Source organism: Cryptomeria japonica, chromosome 10 (genome assembly GCF_030272615.1).
Source record: "Cryptomeria japonica chromosome 10, Sugi_1.0, whole genome shotgun sequence".
Lineage (NCBI taxonomy): Eukaryota > Viridiplantae > Streptophyta > Pinopsida > Cupressales > Cupressaceae > Cryptomeria > Cryptomeria japonica.
This window is the reverse complement of record NC_081414.1, coordinates 247,633,861-247,656,788: the sequence shown is the minus strand read 5'-3', so window position 1 is coordinate 247,656,788 and position 22,928 is coordinate 247,633,861. Positions and strand designations below refer to the sequence as shown.

Here is a 22,928-nt window from a genome sequence, read left to right as displayed (position 1 = left end):
TCAAACATCCTGAAAGTATATATGGAATATAACTTAAAGTATAAGAAAGATCTTTCTTATACTTAAATGTTATATTCCATAAAGTTATCCTGATGGAGAGTTCAAAAAGTCAATTTTCGCTCCTGACCCTTGCAGAGGATCCGGAGCGAAAAATCTTATAGGGGTCATTGCTAGCCTTATTTGGTCAATTAGAGATGTCAAAGGCATGGTGGAGGATGAAGTGAGCATGATAAAGTATCCAGACTTGATTGAAGATGATGAATTGAAGGAGTCTTGCCCACAAAATGAAAAATCGCTCCTGACCCTTGGTGAGGGTCCAGAGCGAAATTCTTTGTATGCACATTTTTTGACTTTTCTTGGACATGAGAACTTATCCATAGCATGAAACAAGATGACATCTTCCTTAGTGAAGAAATTTTGAGATGAAAAGTGAAGCATTTTGGTCCAGATAGCAAAAATCGCTCTTGACCCTCAGAGAGGGTCCAGAGCGAGATTTTCAAATGTGCATTTTTCTCGCAGGGTCAAAGTGATTTTTATAATTGGAATGGATAAAGAAAAGCATGTTTTACCCGTTGAATATAATTTGGATGATCAACAAAAGAGGAAATCAAGCCAAAATCAAAAAATCACTCCTGACCCTCAGAGAGGGCCCAGGGCTAAAAACCTAATATATGACCTTTTCATCCAAGTTTGAGAAAAGCCAAGGCTAGGCATGGGTTTGAAATGATGTTTAAATTGCCTTGAAGTGAAAAGAGATTGTTGAGAGTCAGGATTTTGAAAGCAATTACAAAAATCGCTCCTGACCCTTAGAGAGGGCCCATAGGGATTTTCCAGGATTCTCTCCTTTGTTTGAAGAATTGAGACAAAATCTTGTGTGGATAGGAAGAAGATGTGATGTTTTGTGCCTTAGAGGCGATTTGGAATCCAAAAGATAAAGGAATTTGCCTAGAACCAAAAAGTCGCTCCTAACCCTTGCTGAGGGCCCAGGGCAAAAATCACAGATACTGCATGTTTTCTTCAAAATTGTGCTAAGGCAAGGTTAGGCTAAGGCGAAGAGACATTCAAAAACATGATGAACACAAATTTGCCTCCAAAGCTTGATGATCCTAGCCTAATTTGCACAAGTCGCTCCTGACCCTCATTGAGGGCCCATGGCGAAAATCTTTGAAGCATCTATTTTGCCTTACAAAACAAATCAAACATGCATGGAATGGATGAAGGAGATCATTGTTTACCCTTATAAGGTGGATTGACATTAGAAAGATGAAGGATTAAGAGCAAAATTGAAAAATCTCTCCTGACCCTCTCTGAGGGTCCAAGGCGAAAAAACCCTAAATACACTTTCCTCCTAAAGATCAAATGAAATCAAATTCAAAACTCCAATGAGAGATGCCATTTAAATGCCTAGATGAAGTTTTGGACAAGAAAAATGAGGTATGCAAGGCCTAAATTGAAAGTTCGCTCCTGACCCTTGCCAAGGGTCCAGGGCGAATTTAGTGGCATTCTTTATTTTTACCATATTTGAGCATTGATATTCCTCAAATTCCTCAAAATTGCTCACTTCAAAGCCTTTGGAAAGATTAAGTCAAATTCGTATTAAATTAAAGGCATTTTAATTTAATAAATTAATTTTGTACATTGAAATAATCAAAATAAGCATCTTAGAGGTATTAAAATTAATTTAAAAAAATAAAAGATTACAAGTTGAGCGCACAAGGCATTATTTTACCTTTATTTGACAAGTCGGCCTACTCTTTTGAGGTTTTATTTATTATTTCACCTTTTATTTGGCAAGTCGACCTTGGAGAGAAGAGGGGTGAGCGCTCTATATATTGGAGGGGTTTTGTTTCACATTTCAAATCATTCAATCACTTCCTTAAGTGCGAAATTGGAGAGCTAATTGGAGGAGCGAAATCTGGCTTGCTTGGAGCGAATTTCTTTCAAGTGTTGAAGGCTAGAAGGAAGTGGAGTTTATTCTTTTTCAAGCTAAAGGAGGCGCAATTTGTTCAAGAGAAGGCTTTGTTCTACACTTTGCCTAGCGAAATTCATCTATTTTTGCATCATTTCTTAGAGTTTAATACTCAAGAGGAGGTATGGCAAAATCATCTTGACACCCTTGTTTAAGGTTTGATTTTTGGACATTTGTTTTGGAAAAATCTAAGTATTGCATGGTTAATTAGGAAATGATAATTCTAGATTTATCATGAAGTTTCCTAATTAATATCTTAAATCCTCCTTTTGAGTCTTGTTTTCTACCTTTTAATGATCAAGGACTAATTTTGAAATGTTGTGTAGGTGTCAAGATGGCGACTCCAAGTACAGGAGCATCTACAAGTCGGCAAGTTCTCATCAAAGAAGATCAGGTCCAGGACAAAGATGATCTCCTCCAGCTCAGTGTCATCAAAGAAGATCAAGCAAGGATAAGGGCGACCTCCTCTAGTCTAGCATCGACAAGGACGACCTTTTTCGGTCAATCATCATCAGGAATGGCCTTCTCCAATCCAGCATTCCAAGGCGAGGTACATCATCATCCTGCACATCAAAGACAAAGAAGTTAGAGCAAGGGTTCGTTGAAGAAGCAGATAGTTTCAAAAGAGTTAATTAAAGCTAGCTTCTCAGCAACATCAAATTGACATCAACCAAGTGTCAGACGAGTTGGCATCCCAATCATCACTCCTCCAGTCGGATAGGTCCACCTCAGCATGTCCAGATTCAATGTACCTAACTCATGGAAGGTGGCACAAACTTCGATGTATCTACCCCAGCTATCCATTGGTCGAATTTTCCAGAGAAGACATGTGTCCAATTAATACAATTTTATCATTGGTCAAGCATTAAATGCTATGTAATGGTTGTAACAAACCCTAATTAGGGTTTTCATTGTAGAATCTTGGCCATTGATCTCAAATTGATCTTAGCCATCGAATTATATTAAGGGCACTATATAAGCCCCGGTTCTTCATTTGTAAAGGCTAATATAGGAATAGAAATAGAAAGGAGTTAGTGAATAGAGAGTAGTTAGAAGGTGAATAGTCAGTTGATAGAGTTGCAATTAGAGTAGAGTAGAGAGAGAAGGCAAAGATTGTTGCCAAGATGTTGTTGTAAAAGACTTGTAAAACTTCATTGAAGAAATGGTGAAATTTATGGGTCGATTCGACAATTTGCATGGTCTCTATACTTCTCATATTTGATTTCATGTTATTAGATGAGTGGAAGAAATGTGCTTGATTGATGGTGAAATTCGTATATCCATACTACTAGCAGTTTGTTAATTGCAGACTTGCCTTGTGTAGTCAACTGGAATCATTCAGCTTAAGCTTAACTTCAATTGTCGCTTCTTCATTGATATGCATCAGCCTGATGGTGTCTATGCTTGTAGTGATGATTTGAACATCATAAAGCTTTCCTTCGAAGATCGCACTAACCTTGTGGAGATGGTCCTGCGATGTCAAAGCAAGACTTAGTTAGAATTTCATCAAAGATCATTTATTGCTCCTACATTCTTAGTATTAGGATTAGATCCTCTCCTCGCCCTCGTCTTTTTTCCTTTTTTCAAGTCAAAGCTAGTGAAATCCTGTGTTCCAACAATATTCAAGGCAAATCAGACATTCAGTCATCAAGTGTAAGTCCCCTTGTGATTCCAGCAAATCACATCATACCACAGAGAGCTTATCCACACGTACAGATCCTACAACGAAGAACCTTGGAGTCACCCTGATTGATCCTTTTTGCGATATCTTCAGCATTCAGAGGCTTTACTCAAGAGAGGATAAGGTACCCTTTAAGTATTTTATTCTGTGTTTGATAGTGTACAAAATACACGTCAACAGGTTGGAGTTCCATTGGATGAGGTATTCAAGTAAGGAGTTGACTATATTTCACCAACAATGGTTTTCCTTTATTAATCTTTGTAGTCCAACATTCAACAAACCAGAGGCGAAGATAGAGCTACACCACCTTAAATTTATTCTATTGGATGGTGGACATCGGGTGGCAAGGATACACTAGAATCAACGATGCTTGCTATTGGCCTCCTTTCATAGGTTCCTAACTCCTCTTCTACATTGAGGAATTGGTCTACATACAATTTCATCCATTCTATTAAGAGAAATAGGCTCACCTCTTGATGAGCATAGAAGTTGGTGTTTGTGCATAGTGCTTTGCAACTTTCGGATTGCCAAACTTTAGAGTATCAATAGACTGCAACTTTATAATGGGATGTTGATTCCATAGACACCACTCAAATTGTTAAGGAGGAGGTACATGTGGGGTTGGTTGGAGTTCCATTGGATGAGGTAGTCCCTTGTAGTGGTAGTGGCTTAGATTTAGCCTCCAATTTTAATGTAATGTTGGTAGATGTTGATTAGGGGTAGTGTTGATGTGTTTTTCATGCACAATGCAACATAGAATAAAATACTAAGTATTCTATCCTATCTTGAACAAAATCCTCTCAAGTGCTAATTCGCGTGATCAAATGGGATGACTCCAAGGTTCCGAATCTCAAGTCTTGACGTGCTCTTGGATAGACTCAATGTATGATGTGATTTTGCTGGAATCACAAGGTGGACTTGTGTTGAATCTGGAATGCTTGAATATTGCTGGAACGTGGAAATTTTAACTTATTGAAAAAAAAGGAAAAAAAGGATGAGGGTTAAGAAAGCTAATTTAATCCTAAGAATGCAAGATCGATGGACAATCTTTGATGAAACTCAACTAGACCTTGCTTTGCATGCTTTGCCATGCAAAGCAACAACTTCACAAAGTTTAGTGCAATCTCCTAAGGTAAGTGTATGATGTTCAAATCACTACCATGAGCATAGACGCCATCAAAATGATTCATATCTACTCTAGCTACTATCTAATTATTATCTACTACTAATCTATTCACTATTAACCTTTACAAATGAAGTATTGAAGCCTTATATAGTGCTCTCATTACAATGAAGGGCCAGGATCAAATCTTCATCAATTGCCAAGATTGAAAGATAGAAACCCTAATTAGGGTTTGTTACACCCATTACAAAGCATTTAATGCTTGACCAATGATAGACTTACAATAAAATGGACACATGTCCTTTGATTGATTGACCGTTAGATGATGAGGGTAGATGTCTCGAATTTTGTGCCTCCATGTGCTAGTTATCCTCTTTGATGGATGAGTTAGGTACATTGAATTTGGACGCCATAGCTTGAAATAATATGATTGGCTAAGCAATGATTGGGTTCGACCTTAGCTTGTTCTTTGTAACTCATCACAAGTGTTGTAGGTGATTGAGGCATTTCTCTTGATACTCAACGTTTCCAAGCTCAATCATGAATGAGACGAAGGTAGGAGATATTCCCAAATTGCATCATCTTATAAATTTAATTAACTCTTCTGAAACTATCTCCTGTCTTGATCACCTTTGCATCCTCTTCTTCTTCATGCATCGGAAATTCTCTTAATGTATTGGCATTGATTCTTGGGTTTCCGGAGGAAATTCAAGATTGTGAAAATTTTCTTCCTCTAGCACGTGCATTATCATGCTGAATCTTGTGCTTCCTTGATCTCTTCTATGTGGTGAATTCTCTCTCTTGCAATGTTGATGAATGCTCGTGTGTTCATTGTATGGAACAATCTGCTTCCTTGCCTTGTATAATCTTGTGAAATCTTCCCTTTTTGAGCAACTTCCGGGTCTCTTCTTATGTCGTGAAGTTCCTTGCAATTGATCCTTGTGTCTTGACCATCTTGATTGAATATTCTTGAGCTTGATCCTTTGATTCTCTTGCACTAATGAGTCTCAATGTTAAAATGAAATCTGCTCCTTCATGAGCATCCTGAATATGTATTGGTGAGTTCTCCATGATGTCAGTTTGCTTCCATATTTATCCTTGAGACTGTGATGATGCCATTTTAAGCTCATCTCTTGTGATGTTATCAGTTTCCTGTTGTGAATCTTTGCTCTTCATTTCTGGCCTCCTTTTGTGATGCTGCTTGTAAGTCTGGAAATGATGGAGTTTAGTGATAAAAGATCACTCCAAATCAAGGCATTGATATCTTGGTTCACTAGAAAGATCAACTTCTTCCCTAATGAGCTCGCACTTCCACTTCAGACCTCTGTTTGTTTACTGATCTCAGGTCTGATTCTGACCTGAATTCACAAGTCTGATTTATATTCTTTTGTATCTGATTCTCCTTGATTTGTTTCTGATTTCGATTGCTTCCTTGCGGTTGCAATACTTGAAGCTATGATATCGCTCCCCATGGTTTCATTGCTGGGTCCCAACCTGAAATGAACACGGTCTGAATCAAGAAAAATAAACCAAAATTCAACTCGCACATTTTAAAACAACATCAATCTTTTTTTGGAATTTGACGTTCTTGAAAATTCGCCTTCCAATGAGTGAGATCACTGCTACTCTTGAAGGAAGATCGCTTCTTACGAAAGAGGATAAAAATTCGCTTGAGTTGATGATCAAACAAAGTGATCATCAACTCTCTCTTATAAGCACCAATCTTAGGAGACATGTTGTTTGATTTTTTTACTTTCTCACCTGGCCGACGTGTGTCCTTTAATTTCATTTTTTTTCTTTAATGATTTCGCAAAGTTCAGATTTTAATGTCAAAGGCCAACTTGATTTGTTTTTATTTTCTTTATTTCATTTTCAACAGTCACACTTTTAAATGAAATGCCACTTATAAGAGTTGGCCTTTCCTCTTTCCTTATTAGCGCTAACTCATCACATGCTTCTGCATTGGGGAATTTGGCCAGCACAAGAAGTTCGTGCTTTTACATAGGCAAAGGAAGAGCTAGGTGGAAGGTCGTGATTTTTGGGGGTCAAAGACAATGCTTGGTGTTTGGTTGCGGATTTGATAGGGCAAAGGAAGTGGAAGGTCGCAGTTTTTGGAAGGCATAGGAAGTGGAAGGTGAAAGGTCGTGACTTTGGGGTGGCATTGACAATGAAAGGAAAAGTTCGGTGGTTTTAGGGAGTCATAGGAAGTGAGGGATGGCGTGGCAAAGGGGGGGTGCAAAGGATATGGATGTGAGGGATACCATGGTGGAAGGGGTTAAGGGATGTGGGTTTAAAATAAGATCAAGGTTTTGGAGGGTGGTAAAGGAGTTGAAGGTAAAGGTGGAGGTGAAGGGAAGGTAAAGGATTGAGGATGGAGGATGTAGGAAAGGGAAGATGGGAGATATAAAGGATGAATGCTATGATTGGGAGGTGATGGAGGATGGAAAGATGAAAGAAGATGGAGAGATAAGGGATGGAAGATGGAGGATGGAAGATGGAGGATGGAAGAAGGTGAAGGGTGGAAGGGAAGGTAGGAAAGATGAATAGATGAAGAATTTGAAGGCACAAGGGATGTAAGGAAGAAAGTGGAAAGAGACAGAAATGGTAGGAGATGGAAGTGAGGGGAGATGGAAGGAGAAGATGGAAGTGGAAGTGGGGGAAAGGAAGCATGTGCTAAGGGAAGGAAGAGAGGATGGATGAAAGGAAGGAAAGAAGGTGAAGAAAAGATGGAAGGAAGTAAATGGAAGGATAAGGGATGGAAGATGGATGGGGGAAGCAGATTCTAGTGAAAGATGGAGGGAAGGAGAAGGAGGAAGTCTCCCACTCCAAGCTGACCATTTCAATGTTGGCCTTGATCACTTCATTGCCCAAGTGCAGGATGACTTGCTCATAAGATTGACTTGGTGTCCTCTTTCCTTTCAACGTTACTACCCTCTTCATTTTATCATCACTTCTTGAGTGTTCCTTGCCTCTATGCTCCAACTTGGAGATGTTCCACCTGCCTGCGTGCTTGACTACCCATCGGACTTAAGACTCATCCAACCTTGACATAGAGATTGGATTGCATCCCTTGTCAAGCAAAAGGTTAATAGAAAAAGACACTACGACTAGCCTAGAAAGCAGAAAAAGTGGGGGTCCCCATTTGCAATGGGGCGATATGTGAAAACATCACAATAGGTAGCATCATACTTTTTTATCTTTTTGTGACTTTGTCATTTTTTAGTTCAAATCTGTAGTATTTTTTTTTATATCATGCACACATTAACAATGAATTATGAAAGCAATTAAATTTTGAGTGTTGACATTTGAGTATATGATGAATGCATTATTGATGTTATCATATCAATATTTGAAATTTCCTTATATTTTAAAATTTTCCCTATTTTTTATATAGCCATCCCCTTTGCCATCCTTTGTCATCCCCTCAAATGGCCTCAAGAAAGTACATCCCAAAAACACATCCCCCCATCCCCATCCCAAGAACTTGGTGGAACATAGGTTTTTGTTGTCTAGACCTAAATAATTGATTGTGAGGCAAACCTTAGATGTGATTCCAAGACATGGAAATTTTGCAAATGTAGTGGAAGTTTATTTCAACTACAAAGCTATGATTTCGAGGTTGAATATGGTGGTTTCATTTTTTTATGCGAATATGGAACCAAAATAGGGAACTAGTTGACATTTATTTTAATTACTCTCATAGCCTCTTTTCTTTTCTTTGATTGAACCTTCTTTTTCAATGGCTTATCTAACAATAGAAATTGTTAGGCAATGATGGCCACAAGGGTTGAACAAGCTTTTAGGAAAATTGTCATGCTATCCTCATGTTTATAAAGAAGGCCATTAAATTTGATTCTATTATGAAAATTGATACATACAAAGAAACCAAGCAAGAACACAAGAGAGAACTTGAAGGAGAGAATCACTTCATGTATAAATTAATCAAAGAGCAATGGTGGCTTTATTGGAAAACAACAATATAAACCTTAAAACTTCAATGGCACAAATTAAACCTAACGCAAAAAAAACCTAAGTGAACAATATGTCATGTTTTTATTATTTGATAAATTAAAGTGAAGTCATAAACTAAGCCTATCACTAAGACTAGTATGATCATTATAACTTTATATTACAAACACTAACATCGTTCATTAATGGCTTTCTAGAAATCGCATCACATTTATCTCTAAATTTTTCAAATTTATCTAGGGTGAAAGACTTGCTGAGAATGTTGCAGTCTGATCCTGCATTGGACAATATTGCAGCTCAACTTCTCCATCTTCCACGAGTTGTTGAATGAAGTGACAATGTATGTCAACATGTTTTGTTTTCTCACGAAAGGCTAGACTCTTCACCAACTTGAGAACTTCCCAGTTATTGTAGAAAAGTGGGCTAAGTTTGATGAACTTGCAAACCTGCCAATGCTCTCCTAAGCCAAATCGCTTGATATGCCCCTTTTATTGCTGCTTTATACTTTTCTTTTGTAGAGGAAAGTATAATTGCATGTTATTTCTTGCTGATCCTCGAAATTTCTTCTATTTCAAGGCTGAACACAACCAAATGTAGATTTCCTATCATCTATGGATCTTGCCCAATCTGTTGTCCAATGTTCTATTTCTGTAGCTGTCATAAATTGAAAGGTATAGCTGACAACATAGCTCAAGTTGAATGCCTAGTGTCTATAAGATAGATCAAAATACCAACTAATTGCTTGTAGACTGATGGTGTGCAACTCAATGGCACGTAACACTTCTTCCCACACAATGGAATCTCACATTTAAGCACTTCACAACTTTTTCTTTCACAGGCAGTCAAGGCTCTTTAATGGACAGGCTTTGATACCGAAAAAGGTTTGTTGAACAAGCTATGAATATTACGATATGAGCTGCATAATTGTATAAGCCATGAACTGAACAACAAACTCCTATATTCAAATAACATCCTTAGAGTTAGAATGCTAATGCTAATATTGAACCTATGCTAAAAAAATTATCAACTTGTGTTAATGATAGCACACAATCCAAATACCCATACAAGAATATATGTTGACATTATTTAAGCTATTATATTCTAATAACTTTCTTTTTCAAGCTTTTCCCTTTGTGCATGTGCAATAAAATTTAAGCTTCTTCCCCCTCCCTGTTTTCTCCTTTTTACATTACATGCAGGTGAGTGACTTCACCATATACACAACTTTCATTTATAGTACAATATTACTTCTCCCTGCCTTGTAAATAACAGAAAAGTGCAGTGGACTCATAAAAATCTGTAAACTAGCAAATGCCAAAAGTGCAAGTGATATAAAATTTGAATCTACTGTTCGAGGTGATTATCTTAAAACATAATAACATCATCACCTTCAGGTGATGGGGAATGACTTGAACTCCAAAAGTTCATAAACTGGATATTTGGTTTCTTTTTTTGATAGTTTTAATATTCCCTTGCTGGTGACCTTTGGCTTGAGTGTCATGACCAAGGGATATTTTGTCAAACTCACCTAGGATTTGCACATTGCCTTGGGCATTGGTGTATGGCAAACTCAGTTAGATGTGTTAACGTACACTATTCAATAATCAACATTTCTGCATTTAATCAGGTAACATGTCTCATGGGGATTTGAAATTTCGAACATGGGTCTCCATTATGAAAGCCTCATTGATTACCAGTTGAGCTCATATCATTTGACAACAGTGGTTAAATGTTTTCTCTAATGGACTGATATGAATTTTAAAATTTTTGGCTGGTTCTTTCCTTTCATTTCTTTGGGTTTTTTAGATTTGAAAGGCTGTCTTTGAGAATCTTCATTCCCCTGTTATGGACATTGAAGTAAACATTGAATATGATTTTTCTCTTTTTTTGCCATTTATTTTGTTGTTGTGTTATATTAATTCACTTTGTGTTGCTTCAATTTCCAGGTAGCTGTGTATGGTAAATCCTTCAACCATTCTGCACGGGATGCGTGGGAGTTATTCCAATCCACTGGAATTGAGTCTCTCATTGCATATGATTGTTCTGGAGCTGTGCTACTAATGGGGACTATTCTTGGAGGACTTATTACTGGAACTTCCGTGGGCATATGGACCTGGTTTAAGGCAAGAGATCATGTCATTATGGTTGGTTCTACAGCTATGCTGATGGGAATGATTCTAGTGAGTTTATATCATTATGCTTTTTTTTTGCATTTTTTGGTTTGAGTCCAGGCTAAATGAACCTTTATAAGTTTAGTAGTAGATCTTTAGCTGGTTCTAGAAAAAATAAAAAAGGGAAATAAAATCTTGATTTTACTAGAAGAATATGTAAAAAAGACCCAAGTCAAATGTTGTATTATATTGAGTTAATCAAATTACAAATGTATGCAGGCACGTGCACATTTTATTTCAAACTCTAGGAACCTAACCTATCACATAACTTTTGTAATAGTGCTTAAAAAGTAACAAAGCATCATTCTGCTAACTTTGTTTAGAGTGACTTTTGACTCTTTCAGCTGCTTTGATTTTTATTTGTCATTTGTACTAACATCTGTGTCAGTTTCCATTGGTATAAAGTATAAACCTTTTCATAGGCAGCTATTTGACATAAGCTTAGCCGTGCATGTCTTCTTTAACTGGAGTATGTGAGACTGCAATCGATTATTGTTTTCATTTTCAATTCTATTAGAAATCTGCAGAAGAATTTTATGATATTAGTCCAATTTGGAAGCATCCAATGGTACATGCAGCACTGTCAATGCCTTGTATCATTAGTTATGAACTGCCTTTGTTATCAAGCAAATCTAGTAAGAAAAACCATTCCAACTTAATAAGAGTTCCATTGTGCATGGATCTCTTTCTATGCTTTTGCACTTTGAAAATCGATCAACACAAAGCACTGTAGGTGCCTTCCTCTAAATTCTTTCGTCTCCTTTAAGGAAATAAAGTTTCAAATTGGCACACTCATAAGCATGACAAAGCATTTTAGGTCACTTATGTACTCTATTTGCATAATTGAAGAGTATTAATCTATGTTACCCTAAGTTTCTGAGACATGGGGATAGGGGGATGCTTTTCCGAGTCCCCAATTTTTCAAGCTATTTTTGGGGATGGCTAGGGGACAGCTAAGGGGATGGCTTTATAAAAAATAGGGAAAATTTAAAATATATAGGGAAATTTTAACTTTTAAGTATTCATTTGAAAACATGGATAAAGCATGCATATATACATTATATAGCCTTAATATATAACATTTGTGACTGCATAGGTGCATGGATGATGGATGCCAGTTATAGTGAATTGAGGGAAGATGCCTGGAAATGTCATGACCATAAGAGTGCCCGGGAGTTTGATTTGCAAGAAAGTAATGTCTTAAACGGTTCAGGTTGGAAGACACAATTTCAAACTGCAAGTGGAATTAATAGGTTAGACAGTTGGAAAAGTGATGTGGATTCCAATGTCTAAAAGGATGGGTATTGGAAAAGTGCCACAGTAATTAAGAAAAGAGCAGCTGGAACCAATCAGACTTCAAATTTTCCAGCTTGGAAATCAAACAAAGATGATAGAAGCACAAAGGATTGTACTGATTTGAACAAATCTATGCTTAGAAACAATTCAGGAAGATACTGCAAAGTTACATGACAATCAACTAAATCCTTATCAATATTATAGATTTCAAGAATTGGGGACAACTCCACTTAACGGGACATTTTCCTTTTTTGGGATGCAATTAGGGATGGCCCAGGGACATCTCCGAGGCATCCCCCTGTCCCTGGGATATCCCGGCAATGGGGACACTTGGAAAAACCCCGTGGACCCGTCCCTTGGTGACCTTGGTATTAATATATGATGGAAGTTCTCATAGTGTCTATTCTTCCATGTCAAGGAAGTTTGATGAAGCAATCAACCCAACAAAAGCTTTGTCAATCCAAAGAGAGCATTAGTGTGCAAGTTTTTAAGTTGTCACATTGGCAACCACTTAATATCTAGCACTACCATCATTTGGAGGTGGTTGTTGTGCCCCTTGCCTCATGGTTATCACTTATCACTGCAATGGTTTTCTTGTTAGAAACAACTGATCTTCATATGGAGTATTATATATGGTTGGAATTCATTTCATGTTAATATCTTCTCTCCTCTTCTCTACGTGTTGCACATATATTTACCATTTAGTACTCCACAATAATGATTGAGTCAAGGAAGGTATATGAAGCATTTCACTCATTAAATGCTTTTCCAATTCCTTCCAGCACAAGCTTTGGGCTGCAAGTCCCTAGGAATTATGTTGGTGACATTCTCTTCCTTCAGGTCTAACATTATTTGGAGATATCTAAATTTTCTTTGTGCTCTTTTAACCTTGTGGTGATTATCGTTGTGATGCTTTCTTTCTTGCGATATGTTGATTTTGCACAAAGCTTTTCCCTATGGTGGGATTTTGTTCCATAGTCTGACCTCATCTCCTCTTGTATGTGGGATATTATTACATTGGAAAAAGGATGATGATTTAAGGAAGGTTAATAAAACATTACACCCATCTGAAGCATTAGTAATCTAAAGGCAATCCTTGGGTTGCAAGTCCTTTGTCGTTGAGTTAGCAACCTCCTCTTTTCCAGTACTAACATTGCTTAGAGGTGGTCATTGCCATTATTTATGTATCTCGTTTCCTTGTGTTAGTGATCCTTATGATGTTTTGTTAATAGTAAGCTGTTTGTCTAAACCTGCTATATTCTTAAGATGGTATTTCATTCCACATGGTTTCTTCTGTACCTTTTTATTGCCAGCTCTTTCAGGACAGATATTTCATTGACAGTTACAAATTGAGTATACTTTTCTAGATGGTGGTGCTTAATTTGTAAATGCATTCTTGAATCTTGGATTATTGGAGGAAGATGACATATGTTCTTGAAATCTGCTGTTGAAATATATTTTTGGCCCTTTTATGAAAATAAGGCTATAATTTCTATTTATGTGTTTCTTGGGGCTGTAAGGGGCAGGTGAGTGGGGGTGGTTTAGTGTGGCATTACTAACCTGTTCCTCAAGACCTTATTTGAATGAAATATGATGCACTCACCCTAATAAATGGTTAAATTTTTTTTGAGCATGCCAGGCTATCTTAAATGTCTCATTACAAAATGAGTGATTCATTGTAGGGCTGTGCATATAGCCACATAGCTTGGTTTTAGGGAAATAGCTAAGTTACTGGTTGAAGTTCAATGTTCAGGTTAGGTTTGGCCTATCACTAATTTGTTTTCCCTGGGTTCTTATCACTGGGTTCAAATTGAATATATATCTATATCTATATATGTTAAAAAGAACAAAAAAAACCATAATCTGGACAAAAAGTACAAAACTAAATACAAAATGCAAATGATAATTGATTATTTAGTACCAATCGTCAAATGCTAAGATAAATGAAAATGGTTTATATTAGTGCAACTGCACATGGAAAATCATTACAAGTCATCATATTGCCCTTTATCGACTGTACAACATCATCAAATGATTCATTAGAACCTCAAGCAACACTAATATTACTCCAACTAGCTGCAGTATGCAAGTCTTGCGTAGCAACCTAATGCCCCTCATCCTCATTTAAGACTAAAGAAGTAGATGAATATATTTTTGCTTTTGTTTTGCATGTTGTTAGTGTCTTAGAAGTCACTTTTTACTTTTTAGTGTTGGCTAATGTCATTTATACATAATTTTCTTTTATGTAAAAAAAAATGCATTTTTCCTTGTTGGGTGGGTTTGCTTAGGGTATTTCCCAGGCACATTTGAATATTGCTAGGACAAATCCATAGGTGTGTGAAGGACCTCGGATGAACCAAGATTTGAAGTTTTGTCTGGTCCAAACTGGTTTGTTTCAGCCAAGGTTTTGGTAGAGCCTGACAATGGAGGTGATGTAGGAGCGTTTGGGTCCACAAGTGATCTTGCATCAGAAAAGACCAAAAAAAATCCATGCAAATAAGTCTTCTGTGGTTTATGCAACAATTTCTAGTTGCTACACAGTATTTTCTAGTTATCGTGCAATAGTTCTTAGTTGTTGCATAGTCATTTGATTTTTTATCAAACACTTGGTGTGCGAAGTCTTCAAGCCATTTCAGTCAGAATGAAGTTCTGGGGTTTTGTCCAATATGATGTGGCAAGATTTGTTTGGAATTGAATGGGAGTTTCAAACTTGAGCAATCATGTTTAATAACAGTCCCAACAAGTAGACAATTTTTCTTGGAAGATGAATAGTCAGGTTTTTATGGTTGAGATCATTAACCAACCATTCAAGAGGACATCTAGAGCCAAGAAGATGAAGAAAAACAGCTGCAAGGACAAAAGGACAGTCGCAAAGACATGAACATGTCGTCCTTCAACAAAAATGTGCCCCAAATTGTGTGTAGAAAAGAAGATTTTGGTGAGAAAAATAACAACAGAGCAACGGCATATAAGAGGAAGAGGCTGACCATCTAGAGAAAGAGAGACATTGGGGAAACAGAGGAAGACTAAAGCTTTGACTAGAAGAAGAAAATAATCAGATTTTCATCCATCTCAAGCCCTAGAACAGTCCTATGCCAATTTTTTGTATTGTGTAACAGTTTAGGTTCTTTCTTAGCACGAGTCTATCCATTCAATCCATGAGTTTTGTCTCCGACAATGCTGATAGTATCGCATATCTAGTGAACTATGCCTTGGAGCATATAGATGATCATGCTTGTGGCATTCAGTAATTTACAGAGGAAATCTTAGACTAAGTACAAGTATTCAAACTTTGGTTACAAGCATCCAAACTTTTCTGACCTTAAAGAAACTACACAACATTTACTTGGACTCCATGATCTAATTATTTTTAAAGGGAAACACATGGGCCAACCCTAGTAGGTGGTCTTTGGTTGAAGTTGTTAAATGTTTGCCTCCTATGGGCTGACATTTGGCTGTATTTTCATTTAATCTTCTTACAAATTATCCTTAACCATAAAAACAACCAAGTCAGCATACTTTCTCGTCTTCCTTCCCCCCCTTCCTGCCCCACCCCGCCCCGCCCCACCCCACCACCCACATAAATATCACCCTCTTTTAAAACTTAAGTTGATCCTCTCAACCTCTTTTATGCCCACTTACTCATTTTCTACTTTATTGATCTTGACCTCACTCACTCTCACTGTACATCTTTAGTTCCTATGTTTATTTACACCTGCATTGACTTTATTTACTTGTATATCTCTACATCCATCGATGTTAAACCTCCAGTCATATTTCCTATTCTACCACACACCATTATCTATGCCTAACCCACCCTTTAATGTCTGAAGATTTATTGCTCTTGTTAGGTCCAACACTTTCAGCCTGTGTTTTAACCTCTCCACCCCTTTCCTCACTTTTAACAAGGTCTACTAAAAATCCCATGTATATGTTGAAGCATATTCTTCGATTGACACTTGGCATATCATTCCTACTTGCAGTCTACATGACAATTCCCTTATGCTGAAGTGGATTCTCAAAAGACAATTGATAACAGGCATACGAAGGCAAAATGAAATACTGGATAGTTCATTATCAAATTTAATGCCCTTACGCTCACTAGCTTTTATGAATTGCAACTAGCTTTTTTACTCTTCAAGAGGTAAGCTTATTCTTTTAATAGAGCGGATGGAGCTATAGGTTCACCAATTCCTCTTATTAGTGGAGGAGCTAGCAACAACTTGCAAAAGGAGGTGGATTGCAAGCATTTGTAGTAAAGGAATTGCACTCTTGTATAGCTGCTATTATGCAATGGAATCCTTCTAGGCAATGGTGAGTCTATCTCTCTATTCTCACATGTATTGAATTCACCTCAAAGTCTTGGAAATATGATCCATTGAGCCATAAAATCTGTGCTTCTTCATAAATATACATGTTTTGGATAGCCTTAATGAACTGCTTTTTACCTCACTATCCTCTAGAGGAGGTGTAGTCTCCTAGACCTTGGAGCATACCATTTGGAATTAAAAGCATAGGGAATTCATTTGATCTCATATCTATTGATAAATTGGCTGAATGCGGCGGTAATCCAATGCTAATGTGGGATCCTTCTCTCTAACAGTTGTCCTCTCATGTGACTAAGTATGCTTTGAAAAGACTTATACATCTCTTCAAGACTAGTAGAGTCTGTTTTGGCATGTCTGATGACATTCACTGCAGGTGATACAATGACTACCAGTTACTGCATACTAGGCATTGTTCCACCAGTTATCATTTAACACCATTTTCCTTATTCTCTTCTCATTTACTTTGGAATCTCCTTATCTGCACCATTCATTGCATGCAACTATAGACTACAGGCCCACCGACACCACAATCATCTTTTCCAACAAAATAAATAAACTGCTACATCTCATCTGCACAGGTTTGTGGATTTATTTCCTTGACAAGGATCCAAAGAATGCCAAATAGGTGAGATGGTTGCAGATAAACATGTGCACATCTCTAGCATCAGCCACCACTTACATTGCTCACTCAATTTTGCAAGTGTCTTTCAATGCATTGTCCAATGTATGAGCCCATGGAGTCCAACAAATGTTCACATAAGTGTGTTGGAACATAATCCTTGCTGATCTACACTCATGGCTCCATCAGTGACCACTTGAGCTCATTGGAGGACCCAATCTCCTCTATAGCATCTTTAAATATTTGAAATTGGAAAGTTGCATCCTTGTGCTTTCTAGAATAATCAACATTTTAAAAGAAGGCAGGTCCAAACCTAATATGTTTATAATAATTGTGGGCAATATCAGTTCACCCATCAATGATGATGTAGCAACTTGTCCTCATCCATTACACCTCCCTGTCTCTACCCGTCCCCAACAACAACTCTATATTAACATGCTAACCTTAGAAGTTTTTTTATAAAGAAGAATTCTCTTCGTCCTTCTCTCCTAGGGGCACAAAATACTGACCAACTTGAATGGTTTTCCTGACTGCCTCCTTATGAAAAGGAGAACGAGTAACATCAAATGGGATGTTATTAGCAAAGAACAATCTGGCATTGGCATTATCTGCCTCCTGGGCTCTTGCACATTCTACAGTTCTATAATTGCAGTGGCTTTTCTTTTAGCTGAAGCTACCAAAAGTAGAAGATACCTCTCCCACATTACCTTGACTTTAAAAAACAGTGAACCTAGCATTTAATTTAGCATGATAGAGAGGAGGGTAAGAAGGTGGGGAGGGAGTGACACCCAAATCTGAATTGGAAGCTGATCTGAAATGCCTTATTTTTTCCTGGATCTATACTTTGGGTGCTTAGTTATCTGCAAAGTGGATTAGTTTAAGTGGACCAATGGGGCTAAGTTACACCTACAAGTTATCTGTACAATGTTTAAAGGATACACATAGCAATGCTGCAAGTTCACCTGCAACGACATTGCAAGTGCTTAGTGGTGTTGCAGGTTCACCTGCAGCCAAAGCCACAAGCATTTCAGTTTGGTGCAAGTTAATTGTAGCAGCTTTGCCAGTCAAAGGTTTTACTCCAACAATCAATTCTTTGTTTTCAGTGCCATTTTTGTCCCAGTTATCTGACAGATTACACTCAGCAGCTCAAATTATTTCAGTTGGGGCAATATTATTGCTTGCAAGAATGGTGCAGGTTTTGGCCAAACGATTAATGCCTGTAATTGAGCAATTTGGCAGTATCTAGCAGTTGCACAAAGGATAAAATTGCCACATGGATATCTCAGTCAATTTTAGTTTTCATGGCATCCGAAAGAGTTACAGTCCCAGATAAAGAGCAACAGTTCTGATTCCATTTGAGCAAGCATTCCTACCAATTCCATATAGAAGGGTGACAGTAGTTTCTGCTCCCTTCCTGAAGCAAATCATTCATCTGAGCCATCAGAGCTTCAGTAGCAGCAATTGCTATACGTGATTAATAGACCCTAAGAGCCTGAGCAGCCACTGGAACCTGGTGCCACTGCCTGAACATCTATGGGTCTGAATCTGGCTAGAATGGGCCCTTCTCTCCCTACCCTGGTTTCTATGGACTTAAAACATAAACATAAACATATATATATATATATATATATATATATATATATATATGCTTGCTAGCAACATGCAAAGTTTGAAGTTGTAGGAAGTTGAAGGGACATTTTATTTGGGTAGTGCTTATTTGCCCTGTCTTGGGTGAGAATTGTTTTCCTTGTCTTTGGTGCACAACTGTTCCTGTTCTTTGAGTAGTGACTTGTTTTATCTATTTCTCTAGCAGCATGCTTTCCTTTGATTGGGGCGACTGTTTCTTCTTCCCAGTGCATTTGTTCTCCTTCGGTGGGAGTGTCTTTCATTTTCTTAGGTGACTGTTTTTCCATTCCTGGCGGCGCTATTTCCTTGCCCAGGTTTGTGACTGTTTTCTCTGTTGGGAAGCATTGGTTTTCCCCTTTGATTGCAACTATTAAACTTGCAAGCAGCAATGGTTATCAGCAGTGACTGTTCATGTTTGTGAGCAATGTGAAGGGACAGAAGCAGAAAGTGAACCATTTAGGGAATAGAGAAGCCTCCTTGTTTTATGGTATATGAATCCATTGCTTTGGGTGCTGATTGGCTATATTAGCTAAAACCAAGAAGTTAAGGCTAGTTAGTAGAGGTTGCTGAAAGAAGAAGAAAGCATAGTTTGCACACTTGGTGAGTTGCCAAGTACTTGCAAGTTTTTTTGCTCCGTGAGTACTCACAAGTTTTTTTGCTCTGTGAGTACTCACAAGTTTTACTCACTGAGTCTTTCCACTTGACTTGCTGTGCCAACATGTCAAAATCATAGGGAAAAAAAAGTGGGTTAAGCACTCCAAAAATTATGTTTTTTTGGCTTTATAAGCATTGTTTTTTGCTTTTTAAAAAATTATGAAAGTTGTGTGTGCCATGAAGGTCTGTGGCTTTGAAAGTCTTCATTTGGGCTCCTGGACCTTGATGGGAGTGCTGCCCCTTGACCCCCACTAGGGGTGCTGCCCCTAGACCCCTGCATGAAGTGTTACACCCAATCACCTACCAAACTCATTTGATATATTTTGTAGTTGTATTTTCTATAAAATATATGTTTTTTTAAAAAAATTAAGAGTTTTTTTAGTTGTTGAGTTCTGCTAAGTTTTTGCCAAGTACTTTCCAAGTACATTCCGAGCCTGAGTCTGCAAACTATGGGAGAAAGTATGTCGGTGCAAGGTGTAGCAAAGCAGTCCTTAATGCATCACTGTCCTTGTTTGGGTAGTGCTAACAACTCACTCTCAATAAGTTGCATGCTAAGACAGTGGGGCTAACGTAACTAGTTTTGGACTACTACAAGTGAGGAGTAGCAGATTCTTTTATGGAGTTGGTGGTAGAAGTTCGTCTCTCGTTTCTATAGAGGTTTTAGTTCTTCACTTCCCCAGATGCAAGTATTACAGATGTTTTAGGACTTGTTCTAGTTTTGGACTACTGCAAGTGACGAGTAGCAGATTCTTTTATGGAGTTGGTGGTAGAAGATCGTCTCTCATTTCTATAGAGGTTTTAGTTCTTCACTTCCCCAGATGCAAGTATTACAGACGTTTTAGGACTTGTTTTAGTTCCATTCGAGGGTTTCTCCACAGCTTACCTTGTTTTTGCATTTGTGTGTGAGATTGCAAGGTTGTTTTATTTCTGCATGTTTGAGATGTTGTGTCTTTTTTTGTTTTGCACATCATGGTGCTGGTGCATGTTTAGGTAGTTTGAGAGTTTCTCATTAAAGTTTTAAACTCATTTGTTGATGACTAAGAGTGCGACATAGCTGCCAAAGTTTATGGATCATTTAGTCTTGTCATTTCTGTCCTTTCATCAAGTGTATTTTGTCATGTAATCTCAACCCATCTCCAAGTAATCATAGAAGGAGAGAGTAAGCCCTAGTGTAGCTTCCTTTGAAGAAAAATTTGCAGAAATGACAGTTGACATTTTTAGTGCCTCCAGTTCTTTTACAGCTATGTCCCCAAGATGCTCATGCATCCAAGGGACAAATGTCCTCAAAATGGGGATGACAAAGGGATGTCTCATACCCATCCTTAAAATTCTGGAAATGCTAGACAGGGACTTGGGGAGGGTATGGGACGCATCCCAGGGTTCACTGCATATTTATCAATAGGATAGATAAAAAGAATAATCTCCTAGTAATAAGACCCATCTCAGGTACCAGGAGGAGCTGCCATTCAGCTAAGTGTAAAAAACTATACAGAGAGCTGTGCAAGGAAAGACCAAAAATCAATTGAACTGTTACACTATGGAGGATGCCCATCAATCATAATGTGGCTTGGTTAATGACGTCAAGCTGCCAAAGCTGCTAGAAGACAATGTGATGGCATGAGAAAATTAGGGTGGTGGTTGAGACAGTGACGGAGAGATGAAAGAGTACTTTGATTTGAGGTCTTAAGAATCCCATAGAGTACGACAGCTTTGAAAAATTGTTTATGGGATAGCATCGTGTCCTGCCCTTCACATGAAATATTTGGATATCAGAACTAAGAGTTTCATATCTGCTTTTAAGAGACTTATTCATGCATGCATTCATCTTTACACTCAATACTCTTGTTTTGAAAATGTATGCTCACCTATCTATAACAAGGGGTTTCACATTGTGAACCATGTTAGCTTGGAAGCTTGGATGTGTTTAACAATGGTTAATAACACATGGATGTTTAAACTTCCCAATTCAGATAAACACATGCAAAGATTGTATTTGTCTAAGGTTGAAGCATTTGCCACAAAGAATTCACGAGCAGTTGAGTTGAGCTTGCTATTTCTTTTTGTGTTTCATTTACATATTTGCATAATACAACATAGTGTGTGATGTTGAGGTTATCAAAGACTCATAAATTTTTCATAAATTTATGTTACATTTATTCTGCATTTGAAATAAAGCTAAAATTTGTATTCCATATTGCAGTGGAAGAGGACATGTAGTTATTTTGGCAAAAGTTATCTGAATATTTAAAGTAGCATGGTAGACATTTTGTATGCAATTCAATTGTGCTTCATGAACATTTCATTTTTCTTTATGTTTATTGCTGATTTTAGCTATCATCTCTTATCTAGGAAAGTGCTGTTATTCTTGTGACTGCAACTTACTCTTTTTCATCATCTAGGTTGGTTTGACTCTTGTTGTGGTCGAAAGCGCGGTGACATCCATTTATATATGCTATGCTGAAGATCCTTCATTAATCAATAGATGGGATGAGGAATTTTACATCCAGATATCTGAGGCATTACATCAAAGACTACAGCATAGAAGTTCGCGGAACATTGATGTCTTGCCCATGGTGGAAAATCATCGACAAATATCTATACCTGTTCCTGTATAGCGTGAATGGAAGTGAAGCTTGTGGCATTTGATTCATGGTATGATTGTTGTTATTAAGGCAATAATTTTGCAATTGCAGTCAGTCTTTATCTCTATTGTTTCTTTATTTTGGCACATGCTGTTGCTGCCTGTTAATTGAATTTTGGTTGCTTCAATTTGTGCCTCTCAATTCCATTTTGTAATAAGAGTATCCAGGGCAAGAATCAGGCTGATTATGATTTCAAGAAACTGTGGTGTCCATGGTTGATGCAAATGCCTAGCAAATGAAAGGCCAAATAATTTATCGAGTAATTTTATGGCATTTGATGAACATTTTTGGTGAGTTTGTTGAATATTAACAATCATTGATTATATAATTATTCATAGAATTGGGCGGACACCCAAATGGCAATTAGTTATTTTGAAATATCATTATTAAATGATATTTTATTTGAAACGTAGCATCGCAGCTATATTTCTCGTCTACAGTGGAAATGTGCTGGAACATACCAAAATCACTTGTCTCAATCTCATTTAGATTGATAAGGACTTCAATTTGTTAAGGTTTACTCTGAGTGGAAGCTATTGTTCGGCCCTTAGTAAGATCCAAACTTTGTGTGTTTAGTAGTGGCATATCTAAAAGCATCACCTAAGGGATTTTTATTGTCACAACCCTCCTCTATCACTTTTGGATTTAAAATACAATTCTATTACATTTTGGTTAAACTACTTAAAATGATTGAATAAATGTTATAAAAGAATAAAATGAACACACACACGCATACTTGGAGAATATAATTCAAAAGGCTTTATTTTTATTTATTTATTTTCCACTCCCAATTATGGCACATGTTGTAGGAATAATAAGAAGCTTCTATAGGATTCTCCACCACCTTGCA

General features: G+C 37.4%; 1 protein-coding gene across 7 annotated transcripts in view; it reads left to right on the top strand.

Annotated features, from left to right (window-relative positions):
* LOC131052411 (uncharacterized) overlaps window positions 1-22,652 on the top strand; it is an 89,177-nt gene extending 66,525 nt beyond the window's left edge. For 6 of the 7 annotated variants that reach the window (XM_057987077.2, XM_057987073.2, XM_057987071.2 and 3 more), the window contains 2 exons: window positions 10,689-10,922; window positions 21,836-22,652. In XM_057987077.2, coding sequence (XP_057843060.1) covers window positions 10,689-10,922; window positions 21,836-22,051 — 450 coding nt within the window. In that variant the 3' untranslated portion in view covers window positions 22,052-22,652. The remainder of the gene's footprint in view (window positions 1-10,688; window positions 10,923-21,835) is intronic. The other variant, XM_057987072.2, reaches the window with a different exon arrangement.
* The last annotated feature ends 276 nt before the right edge of the window (window positions 22,653-22,928 follow it).